General features: G+C 37.6%; 1 protein-coding gene across 1 annotated transcript in view; it reads right to left on the bottom strand.

Annotated features, from left to right (window-relative positions):
• Positions 1 to 1,503: 1,503 nt before the first annotated feature.
• Positions 1,504 to 14,676, bottom strand: part of WDR44 (WD repeat domain 44) — a 29,742-nt gene continuing 16,569 nt past the window's right edge. Inside the window, 17 exon segments of the mRNA XM_005419800.2 lie at positions 1,504 to 2,576; positions 2,962 to 3,093; positions 3,725 to 3,852; positions 4,305 to 4,420; positions 4,681 to 4,782; positions 4,945 to 5,136; positions 6,046 to 6,168; positions 6,905 to 7,018; positions 8,248 to 8,312; positions 8,404 to 8,542; positions 9,957 to 10,108; positions 11,075 to 11,181; positions 11,506 to 11,589; positions 12,604 to 12,740; positions 13,673 to 13,765; positions 13,856 to 13,986; positions 14,571 to 14,676. The exon segment at positions 14,571 to 14,676 is cut by the window's right edge and continues 36 nt beyond it. Coding sequence (XP_005419857.2) covers positions 2,482 to 2,576; positions 2,962 to 3,093; positions 3,725 to 3,852; positions 4,305 to 4,420; positions 4,681 to 4,782; positions 4,945 to 5,136; positions 6,046 to 6,168; positions 6,905 to 7,018; positions 8,248 to 8,312; positions 8,404 to 8,542; positions 9,957 to 10,108; positions 11,075 to 11,181; positions 11,506 to 11,589; positions 12,604 to 12,740; positions 13,673 to 13,765; positions 13,856 to 13,986; positions 14,571 to 14,676 — 2,016 coding nt within the window. The 3' untranslated portion in view covers positions 1,504 to 2,481.

The raw sequence follows: 14,676 nt of genomic DNA, 5'->3' as shown, positions 1-14,676 counted from the left end.
ACTTTCAAAACTGAGCAGAACAGTTCAGCTGGGGAAAAAGCATTGAGAATACTAGATCAATGCAGAGGAACACCAGAACTGTGAGTGCTGAAAAGCTAAATATCAAGATAAATGGAAGTCAATCTTCCTCAAGATCAGCTTTGTTTACTGCCTGAATAATGAAAACAATAACCCTTTTTTAATGAGCACCTGAGTACTTAACACATCCAAATACAAAAATAGAGTTTCTGGCACCTAATATGCAAAACTAACAGTTCAACTTTTATCTCCAAAGTAGTCATGTTGAAAAAAAAAACAAACCAAAACCATTCAGAAGATTAAGAGGTTAGAAAGGAGACTTTGCATAGAACATGTAAAACAACTGCCAAAGTGCAGGCCATTCATGTTGCAGGAACCCCTCCCAAAGTTCACTCAGCCCCACATGTACCTCCAACACTGCATGTTGACAGCAGCCAGGCCTTCAGTCACTCAGAGCTGGGTTGGACCCATCCTCTTCTGTGTATTTCTTAGCAGCTAATAAGAGCTCCCTTCTCCTATTACTCATTCCCAATTTTGGCATTTACTATTTTAACTATAATATGGGAAAAGCAGGGGTGAAAGAGCAGCAGACACACACAGAAACAGCATACCCAAAACCCCCGATGCTAAGCCCATATGCCTCTTCCTCCAGTCTGGATTTCTAGTTCCAGAGAAAGGAAAGCCACAATATGCCAAGACTCTGGAATTAAGGTACCTGTAAGCAAAGTGATGGCACTGTACTGCATAAAGTAGCTTAACTTGTATGAGTCAATTAATATGTAGAACATCTATAACAAATCCTATTAGTGTCTGAGAACAGCTCACAGAAATCTCACTCAGTTACAGTCTTCTACACAGATACTGCATATATTATAGAAATTGATTTTTAGAGTCACAAACAGAATGTCTTCTTGTGCCACCTCCTCAATTCTGTCAATTCAGTGGAGCTCAAAGTAACAAAGGAACCCTGAGATAGTTTAGCTTGTTTCATCCATGCAGGTATTTTCAACTCTGAGTCAAATTCACCCAACTGTGTTAACTGAAGATAATTTTATATAATGTGTGTACCTTCTTGTATCTATTTTTACTGATAATAAACCCTTTGGAACTGCCTTTCTTGTCCAAGACAATTCTATACAAAGCCATAGCCAAATTCACCTGAGTAGAAAAGAATTAAATGGTGAGTGAGACTCACTTCCTGCCTTTCCATGTCTTCATTCTTCCACTAATGGGAAGGAGAGGATTCTGTGCACACTTCTGAAGTTTTCCTCATGTGACACTATCATATAATTACACTTAATTCTACTTTATATCCAGTTGCAGTACTTCATTCCCCATTCTTTCAGAAATAAAGGTGTGACAAGATCAGGAAAAGTAGAACTCAAAAGGTAACAAGTGCTTGCAGGATCAACGATCTCAGAAACAGGTCAAAACTACTTTAGACAAAAGGCAAATTAACAAATCAAAACAGAAAAGAAGCAACAATTTCCAAGTGTGTGACCAAGTTTAATGATACATTTGTTCTCTGAAACATTTGACCATCAATAACATTTCATGGGTTATGACGCCCAGAATGTTACTTCATAGGTGTTTTATATGAATATTTACAAAGACTTTCAAAATTCAGTGGCACTAAACAAACAAGAAGAACTTAAAACTTTAAGCTACAATGCTTAAAAAATGTAAACAGTTTATTTTACATAGTTGTAAAATATAAGAACTTTCTAATGCAGCTTAATTTTATCTGGAAGGTGAATATATCCTGGTGCCCGTGAACACGGAATGAGAGAATTCTTTACACAAGTATTGTGCTCCAGTGTGCAAAAAATTATATATAAGAAAGGAATCTAAAGTCCACAACAATTAAAAGACAACAAAAAATTTTTCACGTTCTGAAGTTGAGAAATTTATAAAAACATTTACACATGGTTGCTGACCCATCAAAAACTTGCATAACTTAAAACTCTGAATATTAGCTACTACAAATTCAAGATCTTTCTCCAATAGAATTTTGTGCAAAGATCAGACTACATTATTCAGCATTTTTCCAGCCTTCCTTTCCCACCCCAGCTCCTGACATCTAGTGGCCAGAAGCACCACTAAAACCCTTTGATACAGGTTCCAATTCGTGCATGTATCCCAAAGGCACACACATGTGCAGACACCATTTTGTGCAGAAACCTGTGCAGTTTCACAATGACATGGCAAAACAACTGTTTGCAGAAAGTTTAGAGTCTAATGTTTGGCAGGATTATTGTTACAAATTCCTTTCTATCCTACAAGCCCAGGTGTTAATAGGCACACTGCTTTCCAAGGATCCAATATTTGAGTAGCCTTAAAATAAAGATTTAAAAATAAATCAGCCTGTAACATTATTATATTAGATACTTTGCTTTTGCCTGCATTATTTATGGAATTTCAATCCCACAGTACCATAGCTTTATGCTGTCAGTTGCAAACCAACTAAGATACATATTTCTTTTTGTTAATGAAGACTTTAATTGCTCCAGTAAAGTCAGCTGATAAAAGCACTTCTGTGTGATCTGTCTTCAGAGCTCCTTAACAAGAACGAGAATAAATTGTTAGTTCATTAAAAAAATATATATATATACATAAATTACACTCTCATTAAAATACATGACATCACTGTGACACCCTTCTTCCTTTATCATATTTCTGATTTCTAGCCAATACTTCTCCAATGTAAAAGGAACAATTCTAAAGTACTAGGATGGCAACTGTATCCCTCATCTCACATCCTCCCTCAGCTTGTAAGAATGCAACAGCTGCCAAAATGTTCAAGGTGGAATGCTAGGTTTGAATATGTACCCATGCCACTGCAAGGACTTTTCTTCTCAAAAAACCCCCACCCAGATTAAAAGTATTCATAATATTTTCCTGCTCATGCCATGGTACCAAGCAGAGTTCACCTCAAACACCTACCAGAGGGGATGGTGTCTGATATCTCACAATCTTCTCCCTTACTTTCAGCTTCTTGCTTTTCAGAAGTTTCCAGTGACACCATCAGACCAGGATTTGGAGCAAAGATTGCAGAGGTGACGACTGCATTGTGCGCTTCAGAAAGACAATCCAATTTTGATTACCTTGTTTCAAGAATTTGTTCATTTTACAAGAATAGCAGGCAAAACTTCTAGTACATATACAAGAATCTCAGTGCTAGTGGCCATCAGGTAAACTCAGAATTCAAGGAACAATTGTCATTGTTCTATAATCTTGGGGATTTCAAAAGATGCTCTAAGTGCCCAAAATTAACTGGCAAGAGGTCCAAAACACATTTGATATAAACATGGCTCACGTTTTCCAAAAGCAGTGTGTATGTGGAGCAGATAAAAGAACTGCTTTTTACCCCACCCATTTTTGGTTTTAGTCTGCTGTGGAAGTTTGCATTTGTTTTCAAAGTCACTTTTCCATAAAGGATTATGGGTTGATAATTATTTTGATTTCTACAATCAACCAGCAAAACATTACATTAATTCACAATCTCTTACTGAAGCTGGACAAACTAAGCTACTTTGTCTCTTGCCATCCCAAAGAGAGTCTCCTGTGAACAAGGATTCCTGACAGGCCCCCAATTACCATGCATCCTGCTAAGAATTTGTTCACACTAAATGCATAGCAAATAAAATATTTCCATTTTTAAATCACGTGAGCTTTGATAAAACAAAGATCAAAAGCTGGTTTTTACCTTTAATGCCTTCCCAGAAGTCGTTTCGATCTCTTCTTACAGATGTAAACTTGCTCAGGTCATGGTATGTACTCCAAATGTAGACATATTTATCTTCTGAACCACTTACAATGTAGGTAAAATCATGGCTAAAGATTCAAAGAAGGAAAAACATTACTTTTCTTAGCTGTTCAAGCATGCATTACAGTAGCTCTGCATCTCTAAACTCTGACACTAACTGGGCTACAGCTCAGGAAATAGAGATGATTTAATCTGGGAAATTTATCTGGAGCAGGGGGGCTGAGCAAGATGATCTCCCAAGGTCCTTTCCAACCTCAGCTGTAGCAGAGTTCCTGCCCTCACAGCAACAGTAATGGACACACAGCTCACTGTCCACAGGATGCAAATGCATTTACTCACACACAGGAGCTCCCAGCTCATCACTCTTCATCAGAGTCTTTTTTTACCTTTGCATTCCAAGCCAAGTGACATCTCAGAAGTTCAGTTTCATGCCAATGTAGATTATTTAAACAAAGCCCTCTGTACTTCAGCCACAGCATTTCCCAAATCCAACAACTCCATTGTTACAAAACTTTCTTACCTAAAGCTGGCTTTGATTTGGCTGCTGCTGTTGACATAACCTTTGTACTTCATAGATAAAGACAGATCTCTTAGGTCATACAATCTGATTCTGGAATCATTTGATGTTACTAGTATCTAGAAAAGAAATAAATGAACTTATGAGTGGAAACAATTAGCCATCTGGAATGATTTTTTCACCTGCACATTAATCAGACGATAACATCATTAAAAGAATATATATTCTATTTTACTACTACTTAGTATTGTATTAGCTTAAATCAGCAAAGAGTAAGGCTCATTTCAGTAGTGTTAAAAGATTTAGCACAAACTTACTAAGCATTAGATATAAATATCAGAATTCAGTACTGGGCCAAAGCTGCACTCATAGACAGTACCTTATTTTCTCCAGGCAAAGGTTCAATGCCAGTAATTTTTCTTCCAACTCTATTTCGACCTCTGGTAGAACGCACATGTATTTGTGTGTGATACTTCAAGTGCTGAAAAGATAACAAAATGTGTCCCAAACTGAAACAATTGTGTAAAAACATTAGTTTGCTTTAAGCTCTAACAGGTTTGTTTCTTGGTATTTAAATTACCATGATTTCTAAATCTGTTTGTTATTTAACATAAAAAAAATCCACAGTCTCAAGTTTGTTTACCTCTGTGTCATAAAAGATGCATCTTCCATCATAGGTGCCTATCACTGCATATTTGCCATTCTGACAGAAGTTGGCAGCTGTAATCAATTTTGTCTGCCCATCTACTTCATTCCATAATGCCACTTTTTTGTCAGGAATGTTCCAGAGTCGGAGTTTTCCATCCAATGAACCACTGAGGAAGTACCTGTCATCCTGAGAACACACACAAGGTTTAATCTCCACTTGTGCTATGAGTAAGTTTCTGCCTTCCTTAAAACCTTCCCACCCATTTCCAAACAACTCCTCTACAGAATTTCCCAATAAGAACCCTCAGACGAGCTGATTATAATGTTTAAGAAATTTGTGGCAAATCAAATTCAAATTCTTACAGGTTTTTGACAAGATTACACACATGAAGTTATACCTCAGGTTAGAAAATTGCTCACTGTTAGCACAGGTAGTTTCTACCCTCTCAACACTCACCCTGCCAGGAGCTGAAAGCTCTTTTCATGGTTTCCCATACATCTGCTAGTTCTGTATGTTTAGGGAACACTGACAAACACTGTTCTTCCACTTGAGTTTTATTAATATTAGGAAGTTGATTACAGTATTTTTATAAAATTTACAAAAAGTAAGTTAAAATTAATCTCTGTAGGCCTCTGATCCACCTCCCCTGCTTGTAGCAAGGACAGTTCGGAAAGTTTGATCAGGCTGTAGTGGGTTATATTCTGCCAAGTTTGAAAAATTCTCAAGGATTCTGTGGTCTCTGGACAATCTGTTCAACCTCATTATGATCGTTTCCCCACAAATATTTAATCACAATATCCCTCACTGGAAATTCTAACTCTTCACAAAGTCACTCTACACTATACCAGCTGTGATGGTACAGCCAACAGACAATTCACTTTCCACTTCACATGTACACATGGTTAAACCCCATGGACAGTCCTGGTGAAGTTCAGTGAAGATGAACACAAAGTCCTGGAATATTATCCATGAAGCATATTTTTGAAGTTCAAAAACTCTATTATTCAATCATTTTATTTTTTTAATTAGAAAGGGAATGGAATGTTGTAATTTTAAATTCTACCTCTATAGAAGTAAGAGGGTAGTTACACTTACCCTTGGATGGAAAGCTATGGCAGTGACAAAGTCTATATGCTGGAAACAGCAAAGACATTCTCTTCTTGATATGTGCCATAATCTGACAGTTTTATCCATAGAAGAAGAAAGTAAGAAGTAATTCTGTGAAACAAGAGAATTCCACAGTTATTAATAGACACAAAGTAACTGGAAATACAGAAGCAATTTGATCAGTAGAGCCTTACCAAGGCTATGCTGCCATGAAATTCAACATTTTATATTTTCAGATTAAAAGATTTATCCAAATTACCATTACTGATCAGTGCTTTCCTTAAGAGCTGTACACTGACCCTTGGTAACAGAAAATTTTCTGGAACAATCTCAGTAAAATGAATACTTGGAATGCAGTTAAAGTATTCAGGGAAGAAATGGCACAACAGACTTCAGAGATGCTGACATGCTTCAACCAGACTATGCTCCTAAAAGTACAACTGCATTCCCATGTGGAGAATTATCTGAATAAGTCAGAACATGTACACTTTGCACAAAAAGTGAAACACACTGAAGACAGGAAAAGCAGTAACACCATATAACAGAAACCACATAGCTCAATGGAAAACCCTCCCACTCTAAATAATTTACTTTCATTATTGAATACACAACTGTAATTGTTACTGGCTTGTTTGGGTTTTTTAAGACCACTCTTAATTTCACAAGCACAAGAAGGTTGCTCACTTTATTCCAACTATTTCAGCTAGAATAAATGTTGCCTGTACAAAACTTCTCTTAACTTCAAGGATCATTTCATATTGCTCAGATGTATGGTTCCAGAGGCAACTGACAACAGAAAACAAGGAAAACACAGAAGAACTGTGTAGCCTGTATTAAGGTGCCTTACTTTAGACCAGGAAAGATCAAGAAGATCTGCTGTGTGGCCTTTGTATTTGCAAAATGGTCGTTGACGAAACGGGGCATTTTTATCATCTGGGTCTTCATCAACTGCACTGCAAATCTATCAGAGAAATGTACAGAAATATTACCAAACATTAGCCAGAAAAATTTACCATCAGGCACTTACCACTTAAAAAAGTATGAGGACAATAATAATTTGAACAAACAATATTGCACTAATAAACAACCAAAGTAAATGTCAAGTACAATGGGCTGTGAAACATCATCCTGGAAGAGCAAAATTAACAAGTTCTAAATTTTCCATTTTTCATTTGTCTCTTATTCAGTGGGATCAGTTTGACAGCAATTTAAGCAAGCACCTGAAGATAAGCTTTTGGAACAAAGTATCTCAACCCTAAAAACTGCATTCCACTTCAGAATATAAACTGTGGGTTCAAGTTTCCAAGTTTCTAGTGCATATCATGAATGACAACTTCCTAGTAAGAGACCAGTTCAGAATTAACAGGTGTAAAATCATAATTTTTACAAGTCCTAGAAGTTCCTATACAAAACCTCTCCAGGAAAAAAAAACTAACCCAAACCCAACAAAACTCAACCACTCAAAACAGCATCTCTGGTGTGTGTGGCTTAGCAAGCCCACTCATTTACATGAGTTAAAGAACAATCGCTGGCCTCCCTGCTTCCCTCTCTGCCAAGACAACACACACTAAATAACGCTGCTGCCAAGATGTTCACTTAAACCCTGATTTTATCTTCTGTTTCTTATAGTACTGGAAGCCAAAAATAGAAAAAAACCACCTTAAATACATTCATTTTAATGGCAAGGTTTACTACAGTATCTGGAAACTACAAGTAAGAGTGTCTGAATACTTTTCTTCAGTCACGTTCTATTTTTTCTACACATATGTGAAAAATTTAAATCTGTCGGGTATCATTATGCTTCTGAGAATCCCATTGCTCACTTTGGCCTTCCTCGGAAAAAATATCGAGTCAGATGTTAACCACAAGTAATGGTCAGAGATAAAACACTAAGACAGGAAATTCAACGATGTAGAGTTTTTCCCCTTAGCAATTCACTCAGCAATCTCCTCTGGCAGGAGGCCACAGCACAGCTATGCAGATTTTGTAATGCTTAAAATTCAGTGATGGGCTTCCTTGCTTGCACCCCATGTACATGGAATTAATATATTTGATTGAAGACATCTATTGATATGACAGTTTGACAAAAATACACAAGCCAAGAACTCCTTAATGCGAGTTTGGATAAAGCAACAATGAAGATCTGGCACTACAAACCAGACCATCTCTTCCCCTCCCTTGTGTACCTACCCCTGCATCAGTATCAGACTTGGAAGAATTCAGGCTCTCCTGAGAGGGAGAAGGGGAGACACGGCCTGGAATACAGACAGAAACACCATGGTCAGCACCAAGTTCCCAAACACCCAGAATTTCTACTGTTCCAGAGCTCCAGCCATGCACAGATACCTTCTGTGTTGTACTTCATGCGCATGTTATTGAAATAGTCAAAGGCATTCTTCAAAACCCATATCCTCACTACATTGTCCTGCCCTGCAGATGCCAGTAATCGACCACAGTGAGAAAATTTCATTGTCCAAACAGCACCCTGTCAAAATAAAGAGATGATTAAGTCACAAAAAGTGCTTTTCTGCATACCAAAAAGACTTTCTACAAGGCCAACTGACAAGATTTTAGACATACTCAAGATACCACAAGTAAAATAAACTGTAGATCAAAATGCTGATAAGTAATTGTTAAGACTGGTGGATTGTATAACATATGTGCAAAAACAGTTTGAAAGAAAAAGCCCACAGGGCAGATGACTGCAAGAGGAGTTACAGGACATCAGCACTACCACAGAATTCCACATAAGACTTGTACAGTTGTCTGAGGGACTCAGAACCTCCTGCTTGTTTTGTAGAACAGACAAGTACTTGTAGCTGCACTTGAGATTTGCATGCATTTTTTAAAGTAGAAACTGTGATTGGTTACAACCAAAATGGGTACTACATGTATTTGTTATATTCATCATTGGCATGAGGGTTTTGCAAAGCCTCTGATGATAATTTTTTCTCCATTGCCAAGTCCAAAGAGTTACTAGTCAATAAAACACAACCACACAAGCAATATCCCATTTCCTCCTGCTACTGAATAAAGAGCTACCAGGCATTTGACTCCACCATGCTCCGCCTATTTGGAGGAATTTCCTGGGTTTAAGAAGTCAAATATTGGCATGATGGAAACTAACAGGGATTACCAGTAGGAATGGAAAGTTCAGTTGTGGATGACAACTTGGAATCTCTGGTTACTGACTGCTGTAGGTCATTACCCTCATCCCAACACTCAGAGATGGATTGCTTCCAATGTCAGACAGCTGCTGTCAGCAGAAGTTTGGGAAATCAGGAATACTAGAATGTATTCCAGACTCCATAGGAAAGCATGCAGACTTCAAACAGTGACAAATAAGTAGCTTTTCTGCCTGATTCTCCACAGGCATCTCTGCAATATCCTATCCTGGTTTCTCCCCACCTTACCATTCTGAACCACATACTCCATTAACCTCTCCCACTTTTGCCTCCAAAACCTAGTAAGTATTTCTGTTCAATATTGTGTTCATCTGTCTAATAGACTAATTTATTTACTGTTGAGCAGCTCAAGCTTGCTGCTCTGTGTTCAGTTCCGACAGAGGAAAATAGCCTATTTCAGCCTAAAGTTGTAACTGCAGGAACTGAAAAAACCAAATACCACTTGATACCATAACTCTTCAAAGGAGAGCTCTGGAGAATCCCTGGAATTCCTAGGAATGTACATGTTTTTTACCCTCTGAAGATCTGGGCAAACCAGCCAAATTTTCCTTTTTTTTTTTTTTTTTTGCCAGACTATTATTTTCCAGAATGAAGTTTTTCCACAGAGAATAAACCTGACAGTCATTTTTGGAGGCCAGCAAGTAGATGGAAATAAGAAGTTGAATCTCAGGCTGAACAGACTGAGCAAAACCACAGATGGAATTTGAGACCTACCATATGCTCTCCACTGAGATCTTGAACAACTTTAATTTGTTCAAAATCATAAGGTCCCTTGAAGCCATGTGCTGCTTTGAACTTAACTGGTCTTGTATAGGGCATCCCTTCATCATCACTGGAAGAGGGATCATCTTGATCTGTGTGAAAGACTTAGAGAAACACAAATTCAGCACTTGATATTGCAGCACCCATTTAATATGCTAGCAAAATTTTTGGTAGTGGATTAGTTGTGAATTAGACAATTTCTACAGGCAATTTAAAGATCTTAAAGCAAAATAAGAACAGTATTGCATTAAGATCTAAAAATACATCTGCATTCATTTTAGGCTACAGCAAATCCAAACACTGAACACTGAAAATAAAAACTGCTATCAATTTTTGTTCTGCCCCTTTCTTGGCACCTTGTCTTGCATTCAGGAGATCCTGCACTAAGTGATTTCTGTCAGTTTGATGTGTGCTGGAAATGAGTCTATTGGCTTCTTCTCTCTGAGTACACTGCAATGGCCTGGTGATTTGCCCATGAAGTACAAGAACTGCAGAAGAGCTGTGGCCAAAAGCCACTGGCAACACAAGACACTGAAGTGCAGCATTTCCATGGCACTTATCTCAGGCTGTGGTTACACCAGCTTGCTGCAGCACTGGAATTCTGTCTGAAAGGCCCATACACTGATGAAACAAGAAGGGGAGAATTCAGTTGTAGTTGGGAAATCTAACAGGAGCTCATGCTATATGAAAATTCCAGTTGTAGTGCTGGTTGCCAGAAAACAATCTGATTTACCAAAGTAATGAAGATAATCCCCACTTCTACCTTTGCTGGAGTAACTTTCCAAAAATGTGAATGTTTTGATATCAAAACCTCTTTCTATTGGAGCATTAAGCTGGTTTAGATGAAAAGGTCTCTCAACTATCACTTTACAAGAATTTATCCTTGTAACCTGGTCGTCTCAAAATGCCTACTAAGCTAAAAGGTTCAACTCTAAAAAAATCCTATCACCAACTGTAGAATAGTGGTAGAATGCAGCAGTGTATGTTCCTCTGCCAGCTTTGATTCCTAAAAGGAGAAGGATAAACCAACTACCCTATTAAAAAAAAAAAGGATTGTCATTGTCATTTACCTTCATCTCGAACACTCTTAACCTTATTAACAGCACGTTCACCATATTCTTCAGCAAGGTGCTTTGCTTTCTTCACAGATTTGCCAAGGAACTTCTTCAGTTGAGTCCTTAAAAACAAGGGTACATTTTCAAAACATAATAATGGAAAATTGTCTTTTTTTATTTTGCTACTATAATCAGTAATTTTGATTTGTAATGCCACCTTATCTTTTTTCATTACTGCTTCTTAAAATAACCAGTAAATTTGACAGCAGTCATGCAACCTTCAGCTCAACAACAGAGCTACAGGCTTATGTAAAATCAGGTATCACTAGTAAAGTGATTACTTGAAAGGTAACTTGTTCAGTAATCAGAAGGGAAGTTTCAGCTTAGAAAAAGAAAATCTATTTTTTCTTTCTAGGGAAAGGAAAAAACATAAAACAGCATCTTACGTTTTCTGTTTTAACCTCCCTCCATCAGTGTCAGTTTGCTGTGTCTGCATTTTGTCTTCATCATCAGACTGTGCTGCATCATTACTAGGAAATACAGAAGTGACTGTTTAATGGGGTATCATAATGAATCTAAATTGAGTGAAACATTAGTAAAGTAGGCCATGCATTTTAGGATCCATCTTTATTCCTCTATGTAACATGCTGGAAAAGCATGGACATTATTTTAAGCACATAATAAATAGATCTTTCAAATCTTAGGCATCTTGATACTGAAGCTGCATACACTCTGCAGGTGTCAGATATATTATTCCCTGCCACAAATTTCCTACTTAAGCTTATAGTGACACTTTGAAAGCTAAGAGCAGACAAAATTCATTAAATTACTAGGAACTGGTAACATGCCACTTTGTTCTCATATCTTGCTTTCCGCAGATCAAATAAATTAATAGTTGTTAATCCTGAAATAGAAGTTTTTTCCACAATGAAGTTCTAGAAAAGTGAGTTTCTCAATAATACACCAATGCAAAAAATCTATTAGTTGTCTGATGTATAAATTCATATAGGCTTTTGAAAAGAACATCTAGGCTGACATGATATTCTGATCATTAAGCACGTGTCTTTTTCTATCAAAGATTGCAAAAAGATTCCATTTTACACATTAGAAGGATCTAAAGCTGCATTAAGAACAGGCAAACCTCAAAGCAGTCAGCTGCACTAATGACAACAGATCTTCAGAGAAACAGTCTCCTGTGAACCACTGAAAAAGCTACAGGAGGTGGTGGCATGAACAACATCCAGTACTTGAACATAAAACGTGTTTAATTCAGCACAGAAATGACATTTAGTACATCAAAGGCTAACTAGAGATCAGTGGATTTTCAGATGTACTTGCTTGTCAAGCTCCAGCAAGATCAGCAAGTTTTAGTTAACTTGAGAGAAATCAATAATGAGTCTGGTTCATTGAGAACTGGGAATCAGCTCAGATTAGCCAGACAGATGGACTGGGGCTCTTTTTACCTGTGTAAGAGTGACTTCTGTTTATGCAAAACCCGTGAGTGCAACAGCATCTTGTGAGCTGAAAGCTCTCATGATTCATACCTGACATATTCTTTAGTTCTCCTCATGATATGCAAAGTCAAGGGATTAATGCCTGTTGGCAACTTTTCTTCTGCCAAACTCAGAGGTATTTCTTCACCTGTATCCAGGTTTTTTATCATTACACTTGCTAGAATTTCCTATTAAAAAAAAAAGATGTGAAATGAAGAGAAATTGATTACACTTGAAAACCTAGAGCAAAACAGAAATCATCAAAACTTACAAATTACTTATCTTAATGGGAAATTCTGTAGCTCACTATATATTTATTTTACAAAGACTAAGCTTAAATTAGCGTGTTAGTGCAAACATTATCAACCACCAGACAAAGATGAACAGTTACATATCACAAGCTTCAATTTCATAAATCAAAAATGCAGCTATAGAGACATCAACCACTGCCTGACACTCTTCATGCTAATATCAAACATATTATGTAATTAAAAGACATTGCAGTCTTTCCCTTTCCTACTCCAGCTGCTGTATCTTTGGTTTAGCCAAAGGCAAACTTAACATACAGAGAGAAAAGGAATTTAGAACTGACTAGTACCACAAAGGAAAATGTTTATTTGGAATATCTCATGAATGCTTACAGAAGTTCAGCAACAGTTAAAAAAAGCTGTACAGTGATGGACACAAATGAAAACTTACAAAAGCCAAATATCATCAGAATTAGTGGAATTATTAACCAAAGAAACTATTTTTTAGTATGAGGAAGACCATTTTCCTATTGCTGACTCCTTCCCCTTTTAGACACATGACAAAATACCAGGTTTGCTGCTGTTCCCTCTCATGAAAATCCTATGAGGTGTTTGCATAGCTACCAACATGAACTTGATGACATTTCAGGTCTGTTAGAGCTCACACATCCAAAGGCTAAGGGCACACATGACTCAGGGGACACAAGTTCTTAGGTGGACAAAGCCAGCTGTGCCATCACTCCTATTTGCATTCCTGGTGACAGCATGGAGAGGTTCAGAGAACAAGGAGTGACCTGACTATGAGAACTCATTTACCAGACAGAGAAAGCAAACACAAAGGTGTTCCATGTACAGACCACAGCCATAGATACCTCATCTGTGAGCTCTCTGCCAGAGTTAGACCTGGGTCTTTGTGGTCCAAGTACTTCATTTGTTGTTTGGCCATCAGCTGCTTTCCCATTCTCCTGTGCAGACACAGATTACATTATCTCTACTGTATCACTGAAGCAATAGAAAATGTTCCAGTCATCAAACTCACAAGCATTTCCCAATACCTGGGCAGTGACAATTTTATCTCCACTAGTTGCACTGGCCAAATCCAAGGAAGGCTGAGAATCTTTGGGCACACCTTCTGTCACTGAACTTGAAGTTAAAAGACCACCAGCTGTGAAGCTGTCCCGAGAAACTGAAAAGAGATTTATTAGAAAGAAGAGCATAACACTTGCCTAACATCACTTACAGGCCTGAACACCCTTTCTGACCAGTTTGGTATTTTTTAATGATCAACTGCCACCATATCTAACTTAAAATTATGTATTTCATATACAGTTGGAGGTTCAGGCATGACTTCACACCTAGGCCTCTTAAGCTTTCTTAACTTCTTTTTAATAGTCATTTCCTAGTAACCCAAGACTACTCATTTTCATAAGACCTCAGTCCACACCTTGACTTGCATTTCTATGCAAATACAGACCACACACACATTTTATTTGAAGTAACTGGTTTTTAGCTTATGTATTGATGAGTCAATTTCTCCTTGCTATAGCTACAGCTATTTTAGCAGGAAGTCTGACCTTACAAGGAAGTCTGTGAATGAGGAACACTTGTAAAGCAGAAGAGTATTACTTCATTGTAATAAGCTAAGATTGTTGCATGATTTTTTTACCTATCAACTAAACTAAAAATCACAGGCCTGAATGATCCTTCACTCAAAACACAAAAAAATAATACCCTATAGATAAATAAACCCATCTAAAATAGAACACTTGCCTTCTAGAACAGGTTTTTGCACTTCAAACTCCAGTTCACTCTTCTTCTTCCGGGGAGGTGGAGCTGGCCGTGCAGGGGGGGGTGGCCTCGGGGGAGGGACATTGGT

The sequence above is a fragment of the Geospiza fortis genome, unplaced genomic scaffold (assembly GCF_000277835.1).
Source record: "Geospiza fortis unplaced genomic scaffold, GeoFor_1.0 scaffold157, whole genome shotgun sequence".
In the NCBI taxonomy this organism is placed as follows: Eukaryota; Metazoa; Chordata; class Aves; order Passeriformes; family Thraupidae; genus Geospiza; species Geospiza fortis.
The sequence above is the reverse complement of the archived record's forward strand: the minus strand, read 5'-3'. Positions and strand labels throughout refer to the sequence as shown.